This window comes from Typopeltis vanoorti, chromosome 22 (genome assembly GCF_054136105.1).
Source record: "Typopeltis vanoorti isolate ZY-2024b chromosome 22, IOZ_Tvanoo_1.0, whole genome shotgun sequence".
In the NCBI taxonomy this organism is placed as follows: domain Eukaryota; kingdom Metazoa; phylum Arthropoda; class Arachnida; order Uropygi; family Thelyphonidae; genus Typopeltis; species Typopeltis vanoorti.
In genome coordinates, this window is record NC_143570.1 from 89168077 (window position 1) to 89196045 (window position 27969).

The 27969-nt window shown below is 35.6% G+C and overlaps 1 protein-coding gene across 1 annotated transcript in view; it reads left to right on the forward strand.

Moving 5' to 3' along the window:
• Positions 1-27969, forward strand: part of Elp2 (elongator complex protein 2) — a 218242-nt gene that overhangs the window by 159623 nt on the left and 30650 nt on the right. The window contains exon 15 of the mRNA XM_090412092.1: positions 11026-11206. Coding sequence (XP_090268218.1) covers positions 11026-11206 — 181 coding nt within the window. The remainder of the gene's footprint in view (positions 1-11025; positions 11207-27969) is intronic.

A 27969-nucleotide genomic window follows, 5' to 3' on the forward strand; every position in this document is an offset into this window, starting at 1 on the left:
AGTGAACAAAGCTCTCTAGACACCTAACTCCAAATTCACTAAAGTGCAGTCCATCAGCATTGTACAAATCTTTCTGCCCATCAAACTCTTCTTCATTCCTTTTGCACAATCTGCTTATTGATTCATTAGCTAGCTCTTTCCAGCCAAAGGATAAATGTCATGTGGTTCTTCTGTGTTATAAAGGTTCCTGCAATTCTAATGTATATTGCAATTAAAAAAAAAAATGATAGGCAGAAAGCATAAAATATTTTGTACTTGTGCAGTTATAATTCTTACTAGTGTAAATGTAATAAGCTTGGGAATGAATTTTCAGTTTCAAATATTTAATGTTATTTATTATTATCTAAACATTAGTCTTTCAACACATTTTAATTATTTCTTAGCTTTGATTTTGTTTTTAACTTCTTTTTTTTTTTTATCAGAACAAATTGTATTAAAACAAGAAGCTATGCTTGAATGTTTTTACAGACTGACAAGCTGAAGTACAGTAATGAGTGTTTCGCAGATTTGCAATTTGTATGCACTAATATAGCTCATATATATGTTATGTTTATTTACCCAACAACAACAAAAAAAATTTAGCTTTGAATCCCAACAAGAATGCCAGATTTCTATGCCTTTTGAATTGATCAGTTTTGCGAGTATTAAACAGAGATTTTCCTCATTCTCATACAAAATGGAGAACTAGTCTGAAAAGGCAAGCATTTGACAATCAATCTTTGTAACTTTAGTTACAAATTCTGAGCAACCTACCTCAATACAACATGTGATGCTAACTACTAAAGAAGAGAAGGTGAGCCTTATACTGTAAAACATTTTTTGCCAAAATGCACACTCAGTCCTTTTTTATAATATTCTAGCCTTCTTCAGCTTGAATTTTTAGTCTGATTGAAAATGTAAGCCATATATTAATTGTCTTTGGGAACAGTCAGATAATTCATTTTCATTTTGATAAAAGAAAGTCAAATAGATAAGGTTTGATAAACATTAATATCTTGTTGCCTTATATCAGAGTAAACAATCAACCCATGAACAGATTAAAAGCCTAGTTCATTTTTGAATCATTCATAAACCAATTCTATGGACAAAATGGCACTGTTAACTTGTCAGTGGTATTTAGCAATGTAACAATCAACTCTCACTATAGCAAATACTGCTGGAGTCAACTCACTCAAAGTTCTCATCCTAACATCAGTGGTGTTCTATGGGAAATTCACAGTAACAAACCTTTCACCATAATTAAATGATTTCTTTTATCTCTGTGAATTTGCTGTAATGAAAAATGGCTCAGTTGACTTTATTCCTGACTAACTCAGTTAACTGTAGGTACTGCTTGGTATGGTATTATGTTGGAGGTTTAATGGATTTTTTACAACACTCAAAAAGAATTAAAATAGAATTTAATACTTCCTATATTTCGTCCTAGTCACTAGGACATCTACGGGGATTACAAAGACAATTAATGTAACATGCACACAAAAACTTACAATACTAAGCCCAACCACGTGGGTGACAATAAAGTCCTATCTAGGTGATTAGATAGGACTTTATTGTCACCCACGTGGTTGGGCTTAGTATTGTAAGTTTTTGTGTGCATGTTACATTAATTGTCTTTGTAATCCCCGTAGATGTCCTAGTGACTAGGACGAAATATAGGAAGTATTAAATTCTATTTTAATTCTTTTTGAGTGTTGTAAAAAATCCATTAAACCTCCAACATAATGTCCTCACAGCACTTAAGCCTCTACACAAGAATGCTTGGTATGGTGTTGGTCTGTTTGCATTTTATTTCTTTCTTTCTCTGCAAACTTTCCTCTATAATAAATTATTTCTTTGGTCTGTGGGTTTGTATACAGTGAAAGTTAACTGCATTTCTGTAAGTTAATAGATCATTTTTGTGAGAAGGTCATAGGTACCATTGCTTGCTGTGGTGTTGGGTCTCTTAGCGTTGGTAATTTAATGTGACAAACTTGTCATAGCAATTCTATACCAAGTACTTTTTTATGTAAATTGACCACACAAGCACAAATTTATAAACAACTTAGTAATACATTAGTGTCTATGTGCAAGCTAATGGTTAAAAAAAAACCGAAAAGAATCTCTTCACTAAAAACTCACTTTCACATCCATTTTACTAACATCCATGCTGTTAACACAAACATAAATGATATGCAGTCTGAGTTTCTGTCATATTGAAGCTACATCTACTACTATCCACCTCCCAAACTACACACACTGTGATTCTTTTTGCAACAAGGGTGTCACCTGTTTCTTTGTGAGATCTGACATAGTCTGCCAGAATGGTTAATTTAGAATCCCCTGCTTTTCACCTTCTGTGGCTCAAGATTTTCTTGTCCCATTTAGTAACATTCATTTGTTGCATTTACCAGTCTCCGAACACTGATAACCACTCAGGTCACTGCATATTCCTTTCCATGAAATTTGATCATCTGCAATCCAGCTATCTGAATAGTGAAGTTATCTTCCTTGGGATCCACAATTACAAGTGGCTTCCCTATTCCAACACCACTTCCAACCAAACTGGACAAGAAACAGAAGTCTTTGCTATAAGTACGACATAACACAAATCGTACATCTACCTACTGGAATTCCTGATAATCCTCTTCCCTCTCCAAATGCTCTGGATATCTTTTTGACTAGTTCTCCATCCATATATACACCATAGAGGTCACCTCTCAGCAACTCAGGCTACAATCTTGTACAGGTCTCCTCTCTCTCTCATAGAACTTCCTTCCTCCAACTACTCCTGACCTCGCATCCTCTGACACTACAAAGGTGCCAACTGGGATGACCTCTGGAATTTCTACTCTTCCTTTCTTATAGCTGACTATTACTTCCACTCAACTCTGATCCTAACACCTGCTGCAAAAAAGTCACAGAAATTATTCTCACTGTTATGAAGGTCTTCATCTCCCATTCAACCTAAAATCCTCATCTGTTTACCAAGCCCTGGTTCAACAGAAAGTGTATCAAAGCAATAGAATAAAAAAATTCAGCCTGCCACAGATGGCTTCCATCAAGAACTCCAGCTTCATACTCTGCCTATACCAAAGAATATTAGCAGATCCGGATCACCCTTTATAAAGACTAATAGCAGAAAACTTGTCTCTTATCAAAATCAGTAATCAGTAATTAGCAGATCTAGATCACCCTTTACAAAGACTAATAGCAGAAAGCTTGTCTCTTATCAGAATCTAAGCCATGCTTTCTGGTCCCTTGAAAAGGCTGTTTGATTCAAATTCTGCTCACCTGCATTCTCACCCATCTCTCTCTCTCTCTCTCATCCTGATGATACCACCCTTACTTTACCTGAACTGAGGTAAATGAATAATGGTGCATAGCATATTACAGAACCTTAATATTAATACAGCTGTGGGATTGGATGGGATACCACCTTGAATTTTATGTGAAGCAGCAAGGGAATTGTCAGTGCCCTTGACCATATTGTTTAATCTAAGTCTCAGCTCTGGGTTAGTCCCTAGGGGGTGGAAAGAGGGGAAAATAGTTCCATTGCATGAAGGAGGCTCCAAGACTGATGTAGTAAATTACTGACCAATCAGCATATCAGGAGTCATTGTTGTAGTACTGGAGAAGTTGATCAAGAGCAAAATACAGGAATGGATAGATGGAAATGGGATACTGTATGTGGGGGTGGCATACTTTTGTGAGGGGTAGATCATATCTCGGTAACTTGCTCACATTTTATAATACAGTGACGGCTGAGTGTTGGGTTTACAGTGATACTGCTGCACTTTGCGAAGGCCTTTGACAGGATACCACATGGAATTCTAATCAGTAAACTGCAGCACATGGAGATGGATAGGAGGGTGGTTGATGGAATGATATCAGAGAGTAATTTATTCAGGAGTAGAGTCCAAAAGAAGGCCTGTGACTAGTGATATGCCACAGGATTCTGATCTTGGCCTGCTACTGTTTAATTTGTTCATTAATGATATAGAAAAGGATCTGAGAGGAACTGTTCAGTTATTTGCCGATGATTTTGACATCATGTGACCCAACGGTCACATGATGTCAAAATTTTGCAGAATAATTTGGATAGATTGACAGACTGGGCAAAGGATAATGGATGTCAGTTTAATGTAGCAAAGTTTAAGGTTATGCATTTTGGGGTGGAACTGTACTCCAGGAAATTGACAAAGCCAGAGACTTGGGAATGTTAATGGATAGGGAGCTAAAGTTTAGGGGGCACATAGCAAAAGTGCTAAAGCAGCTCATCAGATCACTTGGTTACTGAAGAATACTTTGACGAGCAGAGACAAGCAGGTTATTGTTCCTCCTTATCAAGCCTTGAAAAGATCCCATCATGACTACTGCATTATCTGGGCACCAGGGTTTCTCTGTGATCAGAAGGAGGTGGAGAGGATCCAGGGGCAAGTGATCAAGATGGTAGCAGATCTATGGAATGAACCTTACGACATCTTGAAGATTTGTGGGTTACAGAAACTGGTTGATAGGCAGAAAAGGGATGATATGATTGAGACACAAATTACTGAGGAGTTTTTACAAGATAAATTCAGAGGAAATTTTTCAGAACAGGTGTGGTGGTGAGAGAACTAGTGGCCATCCATGGAAACTGTGTAAGAGTGTGGTTAGCAAGGATGTTAGAACTAGTTTTTTTTTTTTTTTGCTTGGAGAGTAGTGAATGAGTGGAATAGGTTGCCGGTGTTGTGGGTGCCATGACTGTGAATGAATTCAAAGCAAAGTATGATAAATACTGTGTAAATATCAGATAGTTCTTGAGATGTTTAGGGCTTCCCTCGATTATTCTAAGAACTCCTTGGAGTTGCACGTAATAATAATAAAGATGAAACTGACCTTCTAGTATCACTGTTTTCTTTAAAATCCTGCATGGATGACCTTGGTCATCATGCAGGAGTTTCTTTCCACCTTTTACCATGCTGGAATGCAAGCGTCATATGTCTTCTGTAGTTATTTGACAAAAAGATATCAGAAAACTACTAAATAACTTAGACACTAAAAAGTCTTCTGGTCCTGATAGCATCTCTCTAATTGTTCTCACACATCGTGCTCAAGAGCTAACACACATTTTGCATTGTCTGTACATTCTATTATATATAGCTGGTACTTATTCCCATGAAAGCAATCTGTGTGCATCCTATCCCCCAAAAAAGGAGATAAAGACTACCGACCAATTGCCATCACCTCTGTCCTCTCCAAAATAATGGAGAAAGTCATCAATAACCAACCCCTTCACTACTTAGAGGCCCACCAATTAATCAGCAACCACCAGGAAAAGTTCAGAGAAACTTGTACTGTTGCCCTCAACATTTTGAAAGCTTTCAACTGTGTGTGTGTGGCATCATGGCCTGCTAATTGCCATCCTTTGGTCTCTCTGGTAGTTCTCTGCAAGCCATGGCTCCCTCTCTTCAAGCTTCACCATTGATGCTGGAGTGCCTCAAGATTCTGTCCAATCACTTACTGTCTTTCTCCTACTCACAATCACCACTAATCCATCCTCAGCTATGCAGACGATGGTATTCATTCATCTTACTTTTTTGACAAACCATGCAGTACCTCTGACATCACAGGCTACAAGATCATCTAGAACCAGTGCTTTAAGCATTGATCTGCATACCATCCTTCAATGAGGCAAGGACAATCCTGTCATGTTCATTGCCACTAAAATACAGTCTCTCCTTTTCTCTAGCAAAAGAGATCTTAGCTCACCTTCCCTTACCCTTGGTAATACACAAATCACCAGACAATATCAGATCTCTGTGCTTGGATTAACGTAAGGAGATTTATGCAAGGAGAGAGGACATGGAGGTGTCCTCTCTCCTTGCATAAATACATCACATCAATAGCCTCCTAAGGATCCAAAAAAACTAGGCATTATCTTACACCCAACCAGCTCTTATATACAAATCCCAAATCCACCCATATGTCGAATACTGTTCCCATGTTTTGGGTGGTACACCTAAGTACAACACAACACACTGTAGTAAAACTTTCCTTGAAATCCTTAATGATCCATAGGTGAGCAATTAGGCTCATAGATAATCTTTCTGTTACAGATTCACTTCATTCTCTATTACACTATCTCACTTCAGCTCTGTCTGTTCTACAAGTACTTCCATGGTCATTACTCCACTTTCTGTTCACTTGTTAATACAAGAGCAGCAGTTTCCCAGCATCTTTTTACTGTACAACTGCAAACACACTGAACCAGCTTCTCATCTTTCTCTTTTATTCCATCTGCCTCTGTTCTCTGGAACAGCTTTCCACTTGAAGTATTCCCAAATAACTACAATTTTCAACTCTTCCAAAAAAAATTGGTATAATTCTATTTGTCCTCATCTACACCCCACATGACACTGATGTACTTATAGGTCCCTTGACTTCTCGTGTATGGGATCAATATAAAAAATGGGTAATTTTTCCGTTGTAGAAAAACTATAATTATCAAGGTGCTGAGCTGCCTTCATGGAACCATGGGCAGTGGTCCCACTCCAAACCAGCTGAATTCACCCTATCCTACACCATTACTCCTTTACCACCAAACTTTACTGTGGGTCCAACATACTGTAGTAACATCTGCCTCCACACTTACACTCTGCCATCAAACTGGAAACAGGTGAACCTTGATTCATTGCTTTGGAGTTCCGTTTTCATTAGTCTTGGATAAAGGATTAAACTTTCAACTTCAACATTTCATTAGTCAATTGTCCAGTTCACATGACCTTTGCACCAGGCTAGAGCTGTTTTGTTCGTTGTTCTGATGTTCGGCTTGTGTGCTGTTCTCTTCCATGGAAACCCAGTAAATGGAGTTCTTTTCATACAGTATTAGTGCTCACCATGGTGAGCATTAATACTGTACATCTAGAATGGTTGAATTGTTTTTGGCTTCAGATTTCTTGGTTCATAGCATCTTCTGTCAGGATGTCCTTACTGCATTCTTAAATGATCTTGATTTTATGTATGCAGTAAGACCCTGGTTGATACTATCCTGTTCGGTGCTTTTTTTTTTTATTGTAGTACTCTCTTGCAAATGCTCAGTAAAGAAGCCGTAATTTCCCAATGCTCCAAATGTACTATTTTTGAGTGATATGCCAAAGATGTAAAAAGATATGCCAGTGATATGCCTCTAAAGATGTAAAAACAAAAGTGGCTGCCAGTCAGCATCCACACAGTTCAACTTCAAAGTTATTGAACTAAATTTTCATTCATCTCTTCTTCACATACAGTATTGTTCCAATTGGTTAATTTTTTTTTTTTGTCTTTTTTGAGCCATTATGCCTAGAAAAAGCTGTGAAAGTGCAAAATCAAAGATGCTAAGAAAAAGCATTTCTCTGCTTATAAAATTGCAAATGTTAGGCAGTTAGAAGCAGGCAAACATTAAGTTGATGCAGGTGCTTTATTAAACTTAGCAATTTCTACAGTAAGAACAATTATGAAATAAGTATACAGAATAAGATCTGCAATTGCAACCTCAAAATTTTCATCAACAAAGGTAACCCGCTCTTAGTAAATATCACAACGATCAGGTAAATTATGAACCAGTTCTTAGAAAATTATCCAAATTATGAGTAGAGCTCTAAAGCTAGGTGGGATCAATATCTTGTTACTAAGAGCTTTGTTAGCAAAAAGGAAATGACAGTTGAGCCTTTATGGCTATATCTTCAGAATGCCAAAGCCCCTTCCTGTAAAATATAAAACTATAAATATGTTATATAAATTTATATATAATAATATTATTGATTAAAAGGTCTATAGCATTCTATTTATGTTTGTGTTTTCACCTTTCACTATTTATGTAAGGAATGACCCTGTTTAGTGCTCTAAATTCTAAAAACACATTCTGAATGTTAATTGGGATTTTGAATTATGCATGTATATATATATATTTATGGCCATCTACATTTTTTATGTGGCACTCACCCACAAAACGCTTCTATAAGGCTTCTCTTTGTACCACGCGTGGGCTAATGGTGTTTTCTGAAGGTGGCTGCTATCTCATTAATAAATAAACCTTTTATGCACTATGCACCATTATGAAGAGCTTTCTTTTAGTGTGGATTTCTAAAGCTTTTGATTATATTCATAAACTAAAAAATGTTCACTTACCTTACAAGTTGGTTTATATATATATATATATATATATTAACACCCACACACACAAATGTCGTGAAACTTGTAACACAACATTGTTACCATGTGGAGTTATGTGATTAAGAAGAAATATGTTAATATTTTTCTTGAACAGCTAGAGGTCCTAATTCTTCAGGAAAGAAGAACAAAGATGAATTAAAAGAGAAGAATGAAAATTTAGTTCAGTAAGTTTGAAATTGAACTGTGTGGATGTTGATTTGACTGGTAGTCACTTTCGTTTTTGCATCTTTAGAGGGAAGTGCAGGAATGAATAGTGGTGGCCAGTTTGGCAGCACATTGCCCATGAAAATACCTATAAAAAATAAAATAAAAATAAAAGACACGATGCAAAAAGAATATATAAAAAAGTGGTTGGAGGAGTCCATATTGTGTGGAGGGGGCATCTGTTAAGTAGATTTCTCTCATTTGGAGGGCATTCTTGATACAGCACCCAAAACCTGAAAAGCTTGGAAAAATTTGGACTTTATGTAGCGTTAGTTGTATAAACAAGAAGTAGTATGTTGAATGGAAGAGATCATCAAGCTTTTTTGAGAATAAAGAGATTGTCAGTGCATTGTGTTTAAAACACTGGTTGTGGAAGATCTTGAAGTTGAAATCATTTAAGCACTACAAGGTTTGTTTAATGAAGAAGAGGATTACAGTGTATTTTTATCAAAAAAGCTATGAATTTGGAGAGAAGGCCATTAACATTTCAGGAGGAAGATTGTGGTTGAAAGCACAGTCCAGTATTGATAGAGAAATTTGAAGTTGACTCTCTTTACATCAGATACACAGTAAATAATGAGAGAGGAAACTGTGAACTAATCACAGAGTAGAAGACAACCATAAAACATTTGCTTGATAAGAAGGTTAGGCCCAATCTTGTAGTTTGTAAATATCAAACTCAATCACACATTTCTCCAAATTTTTCTATAGCTTTTGTCCAAAGGTGAGTAAGGCTGGCTATATCTGCTACGGAACAATATGTTGGGATCCATATTGGCAATAACCAATCAACAGAGCTCCAGGTAAGTTTGCTGTTGATTATCTATTCTTTTGTTTCGAAGGTCAGAGTGAAATGGTTTAATGGTTGATTTTTATCTATCTTTTTAAAGATGAGTAAACACAACTTGCTTCTATGCTGTTGATTAAATCCCAGGCTGTTGTGATTGCTTATATAGATGATATATGATTGGTGTGAATTCTGGAATATAAATTTTGAATATAATTGAGGATCCCACCCCAGCTAATTCCTCAAGTCTAGGTGGTATTCTCCCTCCCAATTTTTCTGATGCACCTTACTGACAAAAGATCAGAGGAGTCATGTATTAGGCTTTGTGGTAGTATAGTGAAAGATTATCTGCTGCATTTAGTAATAGAAGGCTGGCCTGGCTGGCTGAGTGATTAACATATCTGCTCTTTGCCAACAGGCTGCAGATTTGAATTCTGCCTTGGGCTTGGATGTTTGTGATTGTCTTTAGGTGGGAGATGAATTTTATTGCCCAGTATGAGACTACCACCACCCCTGCATAATGGAATACTGAAGTGGTTTCAAAGAGTTCCTTGGTTGGTCTCTAGAATGATATTCCTTAAATAAATAAAAAAAAACCCAAAAAATATGTATAAAATCAATAAAAACAATGAAAAAAATCCTTAGCATACTCATGGTGCTAATATTCTATAGGTTTACAAAATCTTTTCATGGGTGGGATACACATAAAGAGAAAAACTTAGCGATATTTCATATTTACTATGTGCATTACTGATCACAGAGCTCCTGGAAACAAATTAGTAATTGTATAATTAATAATTTGTTGGAAGCTTTATATTTACAATAATAAATTTAGTTTAATCCTTTATCCAAGTGTAAGCAAACAAAATTTGCACCTGAAAATATCTTCAGGACTGAGGCAACTCATAGTAAAGGTGGACCAAGCTCTCATCACTCCTTGTCTCAGTATCTCACATAATGCCAAGCACATAGGAGATGTGCTTGGCATAAGTGGCCCTTCCCTTAATGCAAAGGGAAGGGCCACTACCCAGACTGGTTTCGACCTTTATTGAGGTCTCATCAGTGGGAGGCAGACCTAGAAGTGGTGATACTAAGGCAGAAGCAATGGAGAGGTCATATTTACCTATACGAGTTGCCGAAAGGTGTACCACCTTATTATTAAATTACTCTGGATTTAGAGAAAGATATTGGAAGTTTATTTTGCACTTGGTTAGACTATAATTAATTTAGTTTAATCCTTTATCCAAGTGTAAGCAAAGTTTGCATCTGGGTCTGTCTCCCACTGATGTGACCTCAATAAAGGTCGAACCCGGTCTGGGTAGTGGTCCTTCCCTTAATGCATAGCATTATACATATCCACAAGGAGATGTGCTTTGCATTATGGGAGATACTGAGACAAGGAATGATGAGAGCTTGGCCCACTTTTACTACGAGTTGCCTCAGTCCTGAAGATATTTTCAGGCACAAACTTTGTTTGCTTACACTTGGATAAAGGATTAAACTAAATTTATTATAGTCTAACCAAGTGCAAATTAAACTTCCAACAGCTTTATATTTACATATATACAGTTGAATCCAGTTTATTGAGGCAGCTGTTTATTTGAGACAAATCTTGAAGAACAACACCAAATTGAGAAAATTGGCAGAGTTTCTTTGCTTATTTGGGATAGGAGACCATAGTACTCAAGATTATCCATCTGAGCTTAACTATTAACATGAAACTTTGCATAATTTGAGCAGCTGCTTTATTGCCAAAATGTTCTAGTCCCAGTTAACCAGAATGTACTGTGTGTGTGTAAATTTGAGAAAAATTGGAAGAAATGTTATACTGTTTATATTTATTTTGGTTTTCTGTATTTCAGGCAACAAAGACAGAGCATGCTGCTATAATACTTTGGGATACTTTGTCGTGGCAACAACTGGGCAAGTTGGTCTCCCATAGTTTAACTGTCGCTCAGCTTTCTTTTTCTCCTAATGATCAGTTTCTGCTTTCTGTGTCACGTGACAGAACTTGGTCCTTATTTCAGTTGACATCTGGAGAAGGTAAATATTATTCTTGAACTGTATTTACATGTTAAAATGGCTTCATTATCTTTATGTTTTGAATACTTTTTTGAGATAAAGGATTTCAATAACAGTATTTCCATAGTATTATGAAAGTCATTCCTGAGGCACAGTCTTATCTTTTGAATGCCTATATTCATGGATAATTTTTTTTTTTGGGGGGGGGGGGAGGATTCATCTCTATAATTTGCTTCCCCATCTCCAAGAAACTAATAAACCCTTGAATCACACTCATCTGTGGAGATGCTGCTTAAAAAACAATTAGTTTCATAATTTATTTTAAAAAAAGCTTATTTCAATATAACATAAAATCCTTCTTTTTTTTTTTTTTTTTTTCCCCTTGGATAACATTCTTTTGTTTATTTTCCTAGAAATATATACAGCCATTTACAAACACGTGAACATTAATTTTGTCTTCTGCTGCCAATATTCTATTAGATTAATTTGCCTGGTAAACTAGTGGTCTTTTGTTGGCTGGGTAGATAGTATATTTTCTCACTACCCACCATGTTACAGGTTCAAATACTGTCATGGGCATTGACATTTGTGAATGCCTTTAGGTAGAGATGAATTCATCACCCAGAAACCACTGCCCTGCTTATAACTTTGCACTGAAAACAGTGCTACACAGTATGGTCTCACATGTAGGACCAGAAGAGGCCTAAGCCTCCAGCTGTATGCTGTGCTATCTATCTCCAGACTTGGAGATTTCAGATGCCATTGTCTGAAGTCCTCCATTCTGCTGGTGTGCCCTGCAAAGCTTGCTCATGATACTAATGTACAGTAAGTTTTGTGAGTGAGAGTTACATAAAAATGATAACTTAAATTTGATAAACATTTTTGTGTTAAGCTTTGTAAGGATAAGACAGCTAATCCTTTATCCACAGTTAGCTTGTACTGTCTCTCTCTCTCTCTAATGTATTGTAACACAGCCTAGTTTCAAATTTCACATATTTCAGATTAACAGTTTCTAGATGTGCAGTCTCTGTTATTACAGCAAATGCCTTATGTTGCACTCTTGAAATGGTATTACCTTTGGCATGAAAGAACTGGAATTTGAATCCCATCAAGGACATGATGGAGGTAGGAGAGCTTTTCCTCCTGAAAACTTTTTGTGAATTTTCCAGAAATTTCTACTAAAATATGGGCTGGGGAATGTGCCATCACCTTCTAAAACTTAGAAATTTGTCTTGCTTGAAAAAAATAAAAAAATAAAAAACTAACAGTCTTTCATCAGAAATGGGATTTAAGCCAGTGTCTCTCTCCTGGCAGTGGATGAAACAAACTTGGCCACAGAGATAAACATCTCTTTGGTATGTTGTATATATTTGTATGTGAAATATCATTTATTTATGTTTGTAGAGGTAAGCAACAGCAATTATGTGCTCAGTAAGGACCATAATTGATGAACACAAAAAAATCATGGCCTTTGCTGACCTCAGTTTTCATGTAGATAGTTGCTTCAAACTTCAAAAAACCAAAATTATTTTTAGACATTCTGTTGACAGAAATAGTTAAACTTCTGAATTATATAATGCATTTTGTTGATTTATTGAATGTTTCTTAGATTAATTGGTGTATTTTTAGTATATTATTGTAACTTTTTTTAGTATTGTATTAGAGTATTTAATAACATAATTGTAGAAATATTATTAATTTTTGCTACTCTTAAGAATGGCTCTGAAAATGGGACAAAGGTTCCCCTCAGTAGTAACAACGCGAACTTGTGCTTTAGAGACTCTTTGTCCTGATAAACAGAAGTGTCGTTGCAGTGATGATGATAATATATCTGAGGATAATCTGACATTCAAAATATCCAGATTAAAAGAAATTATTAGAAAATCAACTAGAGAATTGGAAAAAATGAAAAATCATTTAATGAACCTTAGACAGGATCAGAACAAGAAGATGCACAAAAGTACTAAACTTGGTAGTAATAATAATAACAACAACAACATGGTAAGTCAATTAAAATCTAACAAAAAAGAGGTGGATGGTATGGTGATTCAGTCATATAACTTCTAACTTCCCAGGGAAGAAAATTAAAGATATGACAAAAGTAATAGAAAAACAGAAAAGAAAAGTAAAAGAGATGGTAGTTCTTTAGGATCTAATAATTAAGTAGCAACAAATATAGTATGAGAGAGGAAATGAAGGTCTGTTGGAAGAAGCAAGAAAGAAATGTGAGATTAAAAATTGTAGATTTGCTACCAAGATACAGCAGTACTGAATTGAGAAGCAGGGCAATGATAGTAAATGATTCAATGTGCAGGCTGTGTAGAAGAAATGGACGTGTGGAGTACATTTGATGACAGAAAAGGTTTGTATAAGAGGGACAGCCTGCACTTGAATTTATTTGGTATCAGGAGCCTGGAAAAATTACTTATTGGGATGAGACTTAATGCAGAGAGTTAGGGAAACTAGATCATCAAGGAAGGAATGGAGAAAATGTGTGTGAAAGTTCAGTTATGGTATGCAGGCATGATAAAGATATGAATGACTTTGAGCATGGTTATGATCTGGCAAAGGGGTGGAAATAGATGCTTTGGGTTTGGACCTTTTGAGTATGTCTGGGGAGAGAAAAGAGAAAGTTCTACAAGAAGGCCAAATAGATTGCATATCTAAAAATAGGCTAGGTGGTGGTCATTTGTTTGTTGCTTTATTTGAATACATTGTGGTCTTTGTTGGTATTAGTGATATCTGGCTATCAGAATCAGATGTGGTAATTGGGATCAAGTGTAATGGGTATACTATTTTTAGGAATTACAGAAGAGATAAACTTTACTAATGATATCAGATGACTTAAGTCCAGTTAGGGTAGAAACAGAAGTAAACAGTAATGGTAATAATGTCCCATGTAGCAGTTTGAATCTATCTGGTGTGAAGCAGAGGCTAACAGAATGAAATATATGGTGGGTGTTGCCACATACCTGGCAGCTCACTTGCAGAGGACAATGAAGTGCATTGTCAATTTAGCCTTATGGGTACTAAATGAGAGATCATTATAAGGACTTTAATTATCCAAACATTGATTGGGTAGAAGAGACATCTCATGCTAAGAACGAAGATGAATTTATTGAACTTTCTCAATCAGCATGTGAAAAAAAGGAATCCAAGGTCAAAAAGTGTTAGATTTGTTCATAGTGTCAGAAAGGGTCTCTATTAAGAATATGACTGTTTCCATCAGTTGGCGACAGTGATCATGTCGTGCTTTCTTGGGAAGTATCTAATTATATTGATGTTACAATTAGAACAGGTTACATGCTGAACTACAAAGCTGGAAATTATGATCAACTTAAGAGAATACTTTCTTTGGTTCTGTGGGATCGGTTACTGAATATGAAAAATGTCATCAATGTATTGGAATCTTTGAAAAAGTGCTTAAATGAGGCGGTATCTGAATGTATCCCTAGAGTTCGAAGAATGAATATGGTGGGAGTGAAATGGATGTGCAATGTTATGAAGCAAGAGATCCATAAGAAGACAATGATGTGGAAAGACTATTGTGAGAATAACAGTGAGAGGAGTTACAAAATATATGAAGCACAAGCTAGAAAAATAACACGTATTGTGTGAAAAACTAAATCAGAGTATGAAAAGAAATTGGCTATGCAGGCCAAGGCAATCCAAAAGAATTTTATCATTATGCTGCAAACAAAAGAAAGAATGACTTTACTGAATGGATGGTACTCTGGTGTCAGGAGCTAATGAGATTGTTCATTTAATGAGTGCACACTTTGCTAAGATATATCAACCAGATGTATATAACATGGTGCACAGCTCTACTGCTGCATTGGATGAAAAGTTCAAGGTGCAAGAGAATGAGGTTGAAGAGCTGTTGCATAACCTGGATATGAATTAGTCAATAGGGACAGATTGAATGTCAGCATGTTTGCTAAAGGAATTTCAGCCAAATTGGCTAAGCCTTTCACATGTTTGTATAACTTGAGTCTCAGGTCAGGAATGATACCACAGGAATAGAAGGAATGTATGATAGTATCCGCATTGCACAAGGGTGGTCTAAAAACTGATGAATCTAACTACCGACCTATCAGTATCTCTGGTGTGGTGGTGAAGATTTTAGAGAAGTTGGTAAGAACTCGCATACAGAAATGGGTAGACAACCAAGCTATACTCTGCAAGGAAGGGCATGGATTTACTAAAGGAAGGCCATGTTTTAGCAATGTCTTCATACTTTCTAATAATGTTACAGCCTAGTTGGATAGGGTGAGTCAGGTGGAAGAAGTAGACCCAACTAATTAATCAATGGGTCCTGCCCCAAGTGGGACATAATGCTAAGAAAAAGAAGAAGAATTTATGGCTGAGTTGGATAAAGGGAATGAATACACTGTGATAATATTGGATTTTGCTAAGGCATTTGATATATAGGATACCACATGAAAGGCGGTTGAATAAACTGGAGAATATGGGATTGGAATATAAACTCTTGACTTAGATAAGTGGATAGTTGACAGACAAATACCAAAAAAAATGGTATTCAGAGGGAGTGAATCTGCTAGATTTAAGGTGACCAGTGGTGTGCCTCAGGGTTCAGTCCTTGGGCCATTATTGTTCAATGATAATGTTGGATTTTGCTAGATCATTTTATAGGATACTGCATGAAAGGCTGTTGCATAAACTGGAGAATATGGAATTGAAATATAAACTCTATTAATGCCATTACAAAGGGTCTAACAGGAGATATACAGTTGTTTCCAATGGTGTGAAGATGGGCAGGATAATCAGGGATGCTACTGATGTTTAGCACTTATTTGAATTTTCAGTCTATTCAGAATTATTTGAATAGACTGAAAATTTGGGCAAACAAAAATGGCTGTGAGTTTAATGTTAGTAAGTGTAAAGTTATGCACTTTGGCATGATGAGATTTCCAGTGGCATATTATATTAGCAGGGTTATGCTACAAGAAACTGATGAGGCTAGGGATCTTGGTGTAATGGTGGATAGGAATTTGAAGTTCAAAGTCACTTAGCAAAAGTTGCAAATACAACTCAGAGTATAATCGGACCTCATTATGCATCACTTTACCAAGCGCCAAATTGATGTTTTTGGAAAAAACATCAATTTGGGGCTTGGTCAAAAGGAACTCATTCTGTTTGGTGTTTAGTTCTTTGAAACAAAACTGTGAAAATATAGACTCCTGCTCGGTCTCGATTATTTTATAGGTAGGTTACATCATTATATATTAGATGGCAAACTAATCTCCAAAACATCAATTTGGCGCTTGGTCAAGTGTTGCATAACGTGGTCCAATTGTGATGTTGAAACAAACCATGATGTAAGGATAAGGAGGTCATTTTGCTTCTTTACACTCACAGACTACTGGGTTCAGATTTGGTCTCCAAAGGGATAAAGATGTGGAAAGGTTGCAAAGAAGAGGTAGAAGGATTATATTGGGATAATGGGATTTAGATTATGAGGACAGATTACAAGTATGTGAATTACAGACTCTGCTTAACAGGAGAAAGAGAGGTGATGTGATAGAGGTCTATGAACTTCTGAATGGGTGTTATAGGATATTGTTTAATGAAATTTTTCATTATATGGAAGGTGGGGAGAGAACAATGGGGACATCCATGCAAGTTAAGTTTGTTCACAGTCAAGAAAGGGATAAGAGCCAGGTTTTTCTCTCACAGAGTGATGAGTGAGCAGAATGGTTTGCTTCTAGAAGTGTTGAATACATACAGTGTCAATGAATTTAAGAGGCGGTATAACTGTCGGTTTGATTGATGTATAGTCTCCCTTGATGAGTCCTTCATGTCATGGAGTTCTCAGATAATAATAATAATAATAATAATATATCAGTGCTGTAAAATATTTATACAAGTACTGGGGGAAGAAAGCACTTGATGTTATGTCATATAATAAAGACACTGTATGCTTAAGGATATTAAATCAGAGGTTTATTATAAGGATATTAAATAAGATGAAAGGTATGAGAATAGACAGGAATACAGAAAATATCAAGTGGCATTATCATAATTAAACTTTTAGAATAGCTATCACATTTTATCATGCAGCCTGGTTTGCTGATACAGTCTCTATTCTATCTCTTAGGTTTGTGGTTTTGTCATTGGATTTGCTGCTATTAGCCACATGGAAACAACAAAAAAAATAAAATAAAATAAAATAAACCATTTATTATAAATTAAAGATGTCAAGAAATTATATTCTTAGTTTAATCCTTTATCCAAGTGTAAACAAACAAAGTTTGTTTGCACCTGAAGTAACTTCAGGACTGGGCAACTTGTATATAGAAGCTAATGACTTCACATCACTTGCCTTAGTACTCCATAATGCAAAGCACATATCTTTACAGACATGTATAATGCTATACATTATAGGAAGGAGTCACTACCCAGACCAGTTTTGACCTTGGCATCTTTAATTTATAGTATAACCAAGTGGAAAAACTTTCAAAACCATTTATTAATTCTTATCTAGACCAGGTTATGCAGACCTTATAGCATGCCTCAAGAGAAATATGAAACTTGTTACAAATCAGAAGCAAAGGCAACATTCCAAAATTATAAAGGAAAAGTTAATTAGTTCGGCAGCTGTATCCACATAGCAGTATTGCATATTCTGGCATTGTCACGATGTAAAGTATAATATCAACTATAGGCCTTGGTCCACATGGTTGAGATGTTTAATGAGGGAGAGTCAAATTTGGTGCATAATAAGTCATTAAGTTTTATTACATTGAGTTGGGGTGTGTAACATTTTGGAAGCTTTTTTTTAATTTGTTGGATGTAACTGTTGTAGGCAGTATGTACCATCTCCAGAGCATAATGGCCTTCATTTGTTTTGTGGAATGCTAAGCCTGACATGTTTCTTTTTTATGTGTATCTAACCAGAGCAGCCCATCTGTCTCATTGGAACAGATGCAGCAATGGCAGTAGATTTTGTATCCTTTTTTTTTTTTTAAAGGAAAGAAATTGTTTTTTAAAGAGTGAGTGGTAATTTAGAAGCATAAATATGTAGCAAAAATCAAGAAAAAGTTGATTGCAAAATATTCGCTGAAATGATTACGGTAATTTTAGATTCATTTACAAGCAGATTTCAGGATTTTAAAAAACATCAGGAGATGATGAAATTTATATTACATCAGTTAAATTGCAATTTAAAATTAATAGATATTACAGAACTACACATGGAGCTTCTGGAAATTCATGGGTACAAAAACTTCAGGAAATGGTAGCACAAATTGAAGAAAATGAGGAAACTATGGAAGAAACACCACAGCAAATTATATTTAAATGTTGGAATTCTTTCCCAACTAATTATTCAAATGCCAGGCGACTTGCTTTTGGGGTTTTGACTCTTTTCGGTTCAACGTACAATTGTGAACAATTTTTCTCTTCAATGAATTACATTAAAAATAAGTATAGGAACAAATTGACTGATGAAAGTTTGAAAGCTGAATTACTATTAAAGTTCATGACATACAATCCAGATATAAGAAAATTGGCTGAGCAGATGCAAAATCAAGCCTCATTAGTGAATTTTAAATTAAAACAATTAAATATCTATTAAAATACATAATATTGTATTTTTGTTCAGACTAATTATTTTTGCAATACAAATTCTGACTTTTTTTGCAATATTATACTTAAACATGTTTTGTGATTAAAAACTTCAACTTAATGTTTTATTTATTGAACATATAAAAATTTAAAGGCCTGTGTGCCAATAGAAGTGGTGCTTGCGTTCTCTGCGCTTGGTCGCTTGAAATTAGACTTAGGTTCAAATCCAGTCGCCGACTGGAGGAACTTTTCTAATCCTATTTTCGACTGATTCCCGAGTTAGTTGATCTCTAGCACAGGCAAGCAGGTTTTTCATCCGTAAACTCAAGAAAATCAACCGTAGTACCCACATTATTTCAGACAGTAACATCCTGTTAGGGTTAGGCACCAGGAGATGGCAGCACTTGTTTGCCAGCCTCTTCATCGGTGGTGGCTGCCTATAATTAGTGATAGACATGGGCCAGCTATCTCTGATTGGCTACTGGTGGAGATTGAACTGTCCACTCAGTCTCCAAATGCTAGATAGGGTATAAAGGCATCGCCTACTCCCTATAAGGGAACAAAAGGCATTAGCTGATTTTTTTTTATATAAAAAATTTATATGTAAACATTAAAGTGGTATTTGATATCTGGAAGTACTGAATTAAAAACAAATTTACCTAAGTTTGAACTAACTGCAACTTTGAGTCACCAGGAAAAATTGAATTGAAGTTGCGGCTCCCAAAATTTTGTTTCAATTAATTTTTTTGGTGGAATGGCTCTTTGATTCAAAAAAGGTTCTCAACCCCTGATCTGAGTTAATACTATTAACTACTCACATTCCTGAATGCTAACAGTGTCAAGTTTTTTCCTAATATCTTCATTTTAATATGATTTTGCCATTGATGCCATCTGTTCATTCTCCTAATTTTTCTGAACTCTTATGTCTGTGGTCCAGTCTTTGATCAGCTGTTTTATTTCTAACCTAGCTCTCAGGTCTATAAGTTAAAATTGGCTTGCACACTATCTTGTAAACAGCTAGTTTGATGTTTTGCCTCTTTTCTCTCTTATTCACTATTTATATTTATTCAGTTTGCTCCCCACCATACTACCATCTTTGCTTATTCTGCTATCTATTTCCATATTTGCCATTTCTACTAAAAATTGTTTCACTAAATAGCTGAAATGCTTTACTTGTTTATAGATTCTTCATTGAGAATTCATTGGAAGTTTTCCATGTTTGTGCCTGTTTTCATAATTGTCATGCCTGATTTGTTACAGCTGTTATTCAAGTTTAGTAAAAGAATAGTGGAGATTCATGCTTTATTTGTTTAGAAGTACAACATTTACATAAAGCAAAGAGCTTAATTTGATGTCTATGATTCTGATATCAGGTTGGATGCTGCTTTCTTTCATAATGTGGTCATATAGATGATAAAGAACAGTGTAGATAGTGTGCACCCTTGTCTCACACCTGATTTTACATTATGCCATCTTCCTCTTTCAATTCAAACTGCTGACTTAAAACTTAAATTTAGATTATGTATTGCTTGATACAGTATCCTGCTTGCACCATATAATTGTAGCATTCTGTAGAGCTTTTCTCTTGGCACCTTTTTGCTCCTTTTCAAGACCTACAAAACTTAAATATACAGATCTTCCCATGATTTTTCACCTGTTTGTCTTAAAGTGAAAATCTGATCCTGACAACCTGTATTTGTCCTGAACTAATCTCATTCTTCTCCAAGTTTTTCCTTTCATAGTTTTCCTTAACTTCTTCTCAAGTATGTTTACATAAATCTCAGTAGAGGTATACTTCTGTAATTCTCACATTCAGTGTTATTTATCTTTTTTTTTTTTTTATAGTGGCCATACCAGCATAGATTCCCTATGCTCACACATTCCTGAATGCTAATTATATCAAGTTTCTAATGTTTTAATTTTTTAATATAACATTGGTACAATTTGTTTACTGCCATTGTTTTCTTGAAGACTGTCATATCTGTAGTTCCTAGTCTCTAATCATCTATTTAATTTCTAACCCTACTTTTCGATCCATAAGTTAAAATTGGTTTCAATATTGTCTTGTATGCTGCCTGTTGCGTGGATTTTGCTAATTTCTCTCATATTCCACATAAAACCATTCAACTGGCTCCTTCCATGGGATTTGCTTAATCAGGCTTATTTGCTATTCTGGTTCATAATGTAATCTATATAGATGTTGGTGGTTATTAGTGGGGACAGTGTGTACTCTTAACTTATACTTGATACAGCATCTCACATCATACACAACCACAATATATGGTCTTTTTAAATTTAAAAAGACCATATATATTTTTTTTAATCTTTTTAATTTTATATAATTTTTTATATAAAACACATTTTTGTGACTGCTCTTACTTTAACATTTTACATATTTTCATTGATAAATTATCTGTTATTACCTTGAATAGCTACTAACTGGAGTACTCAATAAAACATGCTAATTTGATTAAAATATAATATTACTGCAATAAAAGTGTTCATTATGTAGAATTTTATCAAGACAAAAGAGCAATTACTTTACTTATAATTAGGAAAATAACACTCGATGTTTTGGCCTCTATATCGAGGTTATCATCATCATCAGGAAAACATACATATGAACAAGACATAAGACCACACAAACATAAGCTAAATCCAACTGCTTTGTTAATCATTAATGTTAGCCTGACCTCTATTGAAACAAAAAATTAATAAATAAACAAACAAAATCATTAAATACTTTTTATACATAATAAGTATGATAACATACAGATGGGAAAAAAAAGATTACAGTGGAACTTCATCAAATTCATCTTTACAATCCTTGTGTCTTAATGTTTTCTTTTGTTAGGGTTCTGCCACATTTTCTGGATCCTATATGGGTTGCAGATGTGTCTTCTATATTCTTGAAATACTAATCCATCATTTTTGTTGAGATTAGGATGATGAATCAGCATCTTACAAGTTTCCTTGAATTTTCTTCAAAGTAGGTTTTGGTGCACTGTAGGGCCTGGGTGCTTTTCCAGTTATTAATTCTGTGATATGTTTGGAGCGCATGATCTGACATACCTGTTTTACCATAGTGAAGGAATTTAATGCGATGTTTGTGTTCATCGAGCATCCGTAGCTCAGTCAGTATAGACGAAGCCCTTTGGTCAGAAAGACCTGGTTCGATTCCTATCAGTGATGTGAGGGACCTTTATCTGGTCTCTTTCAATGAAAGGTGAGGTAGCTGGTCTCATACAGAGGTAGGGGATTTTTTGTTCCCCCCAGAACAGGCAAACCGCCCCCATGAACACACACTTCTACAGACATAGGACACGCTGGGAGGCATAAGGCTAACGACCTTATCCTCGAGTTATGGTTGCGAAGTCCAAGAATACTTGGAAAGGTGCTTAAGTGCCTGTTAGGACCACTGATAGGATAGTTTGTGTTCGTCTTTTCTTATCAGATTGTGTTGCCTATGTAGGGTAAGTTGCAGGTGCACTGGATTTTTGTAAATCTCTAGGTGCACAAGGTTTTAAAACCAAATTTGGTTTTAAAACAATGTGGGATTTAATATCCCCTTAATTTGAATAAGGTTTATGATTTCATATTCCTTCTTTAGTGTCTGCTCATTGGAGTAAATTGTTAGGGCTCTATGTTTGAGGGTGCTGATGACTCCCTCTTTTGTGTTGGATGGTGGCATGAATCTTTGTGTATGTATTGGCCTTATGTGTATAGGTTTGTACCATGAAGGACCGACAACCCGAGAGAAGATAGGTGACAAGTGTGTCTAGAAAAGAAATGGAGTTATTGTTTTCAATCTTGATGGTAAATTGAATATATTTTTATGTTGTTTGTTTAGGTGTCTTAGGAATGTATTTAATGTTTGGCAGCCATTGGGTCAGATGATGAATATATCGTCAACATATCTCAACTACAATTTGTGCTTTAGACTTGTTTAATCTAGAGCTCATTGCTCAAAGTCTTCTATGTCACATGTAGCTATAGGTGGAAAAAAGTGAGCCCATTGCTGTATCTTCTTTTTGCAGGTGGTACTTGGGCATGAAGACTATGATATCATGCAGAAATTTGTTTTATATGAGAAGAATAGTGTCACTGATCATCAGAAAGGAGTTCGTAAATCACTTATCCTCCTACACAAAAAATACAAAACACTTCATAAACAAATTTAGAACATCACACTCAAGAACCAAAGATTTATTAGTCAGCCTTGACATAACTTCCCTTTTCACGAATGTCCTAATCAGTGACACAATTCTTCTCTTACAAAACAAATTTCTACTTGGTATCATGGTCCTCTTTGCCCACATACTTTGCTCTGGATATTTCATGTGGTTAAATAATTTCTGCCTGCAAAAGAAGGTATATAACCATGGGCTCACCAATTCATATAGCTAACTTTTACATGGAAGACTTTGAGCAATGAGCTCTAGATTCAGCATGTCTAAAGCTCAAAGTGTGGCTCATATGCTGATGATATAATCACCATCTAAACCAGTGGGTCTTAACCTTTTTAGTGATCAGTACCCCCTTGAAAAATGTGTTTCTATTTCTTTATTTAGGAAATTACATCTATTGCAAGATAATTTATTTATTGAAAAATAAACATACATTTACATATACATACAAAACAATATCTCAATTTTTAATGGCTATGTTGTTGTTGTTTATTCATAATAATACTTTTGAAGCAAGGCTCCTTTTTTAAAAGAGCCACGCGTAAGTCATCACTTGCATTTAAGCGATTTCTGGCATTTGTTTTTATGTGCAAAAGTGATGAAAATCCCATTTCACACAGGTAAGTGGTGGCAAATTGTAAAAGTGTCTGCAATGCTGCTTTTGCCAGCTGTGGATAAGGGTCTAACTGTCTACACCAGAATTGTTCTGAGTCCAGTTTTTCAAATTCCATTTGAATATGTGCATTGGCTCGTATTTCAATAAGATTGTCTTTTATTAAATAACTGTCATCCATCGAATCTGGGTCAAATAGAAATGGATCCAGTATCCATCTCTGAACTTTGCTAATATTTCCTATGGTAAAGTAGCCATGAAATTATTCACTCAATTGTTGGAGGTGTATTGCAATTTCAGGTATAATTATTATTTTCTCATTTTCCAGAACTATTGAATCAAGTAAAGGAAAGTTTGCAAAATTCCCATTTTCAACTCGATGTTTCCAAATTTTTAGTTTTTCAATAAATGAAGATAATTTTTCACTAGCTGTTATTATGTTCTTACCAAATCCTTGCATTGATGTGTTTAATTCATTCAGGTGGCTAAATATATCTGCTAAGTAGACTAGTCGAAGTATTGCTTCTCTTTTTTCAAAAGCTTTAACTAAATCACAATTTTGGTTAGTAAGAAACTGTATAATTTCCTCATGCAATTCAAAAACCCTACTTAGCATGCAGCCCTTGGAGAGCCACCATACTTCAGTGTGATAAAGAAGCACAGTATGAACAGCACCAATTTCTTCGCACGAAGCACAAGCGCTCGTCCTCGGATATACTTTACTACATTTACTGCAGTAGTTAAGTGTTGTTTTAAATTCTCTGGCAAAGTTTTCGATGCAAGTGCATGACGGTGCAACATGCAATGTGCTATTGTAACTTGCGGTATTTCTGTCTTGATGTATGAAAAAAATCCAGAATTTTTGCCCAACATTGCAGGGGCACCATCAGTGCAAATTGAGCCTACCATTCATGGGTATTTGATGTTTCAAAAAAAAGTTTTTAATATGATTGAAAACATTCCTTTTGTCGTCAATTCCAGTGGCTCACAAATTAAAAATTCTTCCAACATTTCTTTATCCTTAATATATTGCACAAATACCAACAACTGACTGCAATTATCAACATCTGTATATCTATATCAAAAATCTGGGAAAGTCGGTCTAATCAAGATTACTCATTATTTTTATTTTTTATTTTTTTTCAATCATATCTCTACTTCAAAATGTTCCGTTTTATACTTAATACTTAGTGATATAACATCGTGCGGCATGTTCTATTTTTAACAATCTATTGTTAGTATTCTAGCATGTATTTTTTAAAACTGTTCTTGTAATACCACTGAAGATGGTCTGCTATTTCCAGACCGAAATATTTGGTTAATTAAATATCTTTCTTGTGTTTACGTGCATTTATCATTCATTATCAACATCAGTTGACTCATCCAGTTGAATACTCACTTTTAGAGGACTGGCTTTGATATCTTCTATTACTTGCAGTAAAATATCAACACTGAGATCTTGAATGCGCAATCGAATCACATCATTCGATAACGGAATCTGCTGAATTTTCCTTTGCGCTTCAGAACCCAATACAATTTTTGCAATTTCAAGTGCACATGGTTTTACCAATTCCTCAGCTATTGTGTGACCTTTTCTTTTCTTAGCACATAGATATGCCACTTGATAAGAAGCTTCTAACAAGGGCTTTTGAACTGCCACAACGTCAAATTTTGTGATACTACCGCTGGTATCAAATTGTGCCTTCTTAGACTTCAAGATGTTAAGAGTATGTCCTGCAGATGCACCACCATGCTGATTGTTGAAATGCTCTAACAACTTTGACGGTTGAAGATTGGAGTTGAAAATATTTTGCAACATAAAATGCATTGTGGCCATTGCGTACCATCTTTTTCTGTTGTACAAGTGAATCCATAAGCAATATAATCGTCTTTCCATTGGCATTTTTCACGACATAACAAGGATTACTACAATCAATAATATAATAATTATAATTTTTCAAAATTTTCAGAAAACCTCTATGTAATCAATTGATCGTATCCGGTATAGGCTTTAGTCACTGATTAATGTTGGTAAATTAAAGAAAATTAGTATTCGTTTCTGCGTCAAACCACCTCATTAACATACGTACTCAGAGTATGCGAACACGTGCACGTATCCATCAGTTTCTTATTGTACTGCATGTGCTGGTAAGTGCGATGTGCTGAGGCAAAGGTAGAGAGGGTAGAAGTGGGGGTCCCAAACGTCGACGTAGCGTTCACTAGTTTCTCACAGGCAGTCAGGTGGTAGTTTCCATCGAAAATTTAGAAACTTCTCTCACACCCCCTGGGGGTGCGAGAAAGTATTTCCAGGTTAAGGTTAAGCATCCCAGGTTAAGAACCACTGATCTAAACAAACAATACAAACATCTCCAGTTTACCATTGAGATTAAAACAATAATTCTCTTCCTTTCCTAGAAATGCTTGTAACATGTCTTCCCACAAGCTGCCTTTTACAATCTTCTGCAAATCTACACACACAGGCCAGTACATACACAAAGTTTCATACCACCATCCAACACAACAACAAAACTAAGAGTCATTAGCACCCTCAAACATAGAAACCTAATAATTTGCTCAGACGAGCAGGCACTAAAGAAAGAATATGAAATCATTACCTAAACCTTTATGAAAAATGGCTACAACAACAACAAAAAAAAGTTCACAAAATCCTGTACAACCAGAGGGACTTCATTAAGCACAATGTCTGGGAGATGTACACATTACCAAGGACAGATGGACTTTGGTGTGAAAGTGTGCTGAAAATGCTTTGAAAGCAAGGGTCAGTAGTGTGGGTCATGTCATGAGATTAAAGTGGCGGAGACAGAACAGAGAATACGCATGAAAATGTGCAGTGGTGTGAGGGAGGATAGCATTGAAAGAGAGAGTAAAAGTGATGTTTGAAAGAATAGTAATTTGATGGACATAAAGAATGAGGAGTTGGCCATAACAAGGGTGATGGTGCAGTTACCTGGAGTGATACACAGAATGAAGTGTAAGCTGAGGCATTTGCAGAAATGTCTGGTGAGTGGATCAGCTGATAATAGAAAGAAAGAAGGGCAAGAAAAGAGAAAGAATTGCTTGACTAAGCGAGAATGAAAAATTAAGTAGTGTGTCTTGTATAGTGATTCTATCATAAGAAGTGTGATTGGCAAGAGAATTGGAAAATCCTGCTTCCCAGGTGCAAAAATTAATGATGTTAGTTAAGGCTATTGGAGTGCAAAAAGGGTAAAGTGAAAGAGTTGATTGTTTTGGCCAAATTGAATGATTTGAAAGGAGAAAAGTATAGTATTGAGGTAGGATATGAAAAGTTATTGAAAGTAGCAAAAGAAAAGGGTGAGCAAGTTAAGATATTGAGTCTGTTGCCATGGTATGATAGAGTTGAGCTGAGGAGGAGGGGTGATAATAGTGAATGAGTTGATGCGTGGATTATGCAGGAAGAATTTGTGGATGTGTAGAGCGAGTTCGATGGACAAAAAGACTTACACAAGAAGGATGGTTTGCATTTGAATGGATTTGGTTTTCAGAGTCTGTAAAAAGTGTTGCTGAATGAAGTGAAGTGAAAGTGAATGTGCAGATCAGGAAAATTAGAGCTTTTCAGAAGGAAGCTGCTGAGCAGTTACACAGATACCGGTGAGGCAGCTGAGTGTAAGAATGTGCATAAAATGCCAAAGTTAGTACCGTTTGTAATAAACCAGAATGGGATAGTTAGTATGAAGTGTCAGGATAGCAGTGGACCTAAAGAGTTTTTGCACTTTATGTACACTAATGCCAGGAGCATTTGGAATAAGGGGAATGAGTTTTTGGCATCTGTTAGTTCAATCTGACCAAAGGTTATTGGCATTAGTGAGACATGGTTGACAGAAGATAAAAGTTCACAAGATCCTCAACAATAATGCCATGAAAGGTAAAAAAAAAATTACAAAAATGCCATAGCCATACCATATATTAGAGGAATATTAGGCAACTTTCAAACCTCTTGCAAAATTAAGACGTATACTCAGCTCATCCAAAGATCCCCCTTCCTTACCTTGCCCACCCACCCAGGGATTTACAAAATCCAGTGCACCTTCAACTTACCCTACATATGGGAAACAGGTTGCACAGTTTCAACAAGAAAAGACAAACAAAACTCCACATTAAATTCCTTCACTATGATAAAACATACCTGTCAAACCTTGCACTCAAACATGTCACAGAATTAACTGGAACTGCACCAAAACTTGGTTTGAAAGAAAATTAAAGGAGTCTTGTGAGATGCTGATTCATCATCCTAATCTCATCAAGAATGATGGATTAATAATTCTAAGAATATGGAAGACCCATCTGCAACCCATATAAAATCCAGAACATGATGGCAAAATCCCAACAAAAGAAAACCTTAAGACAACTAGGCCAGT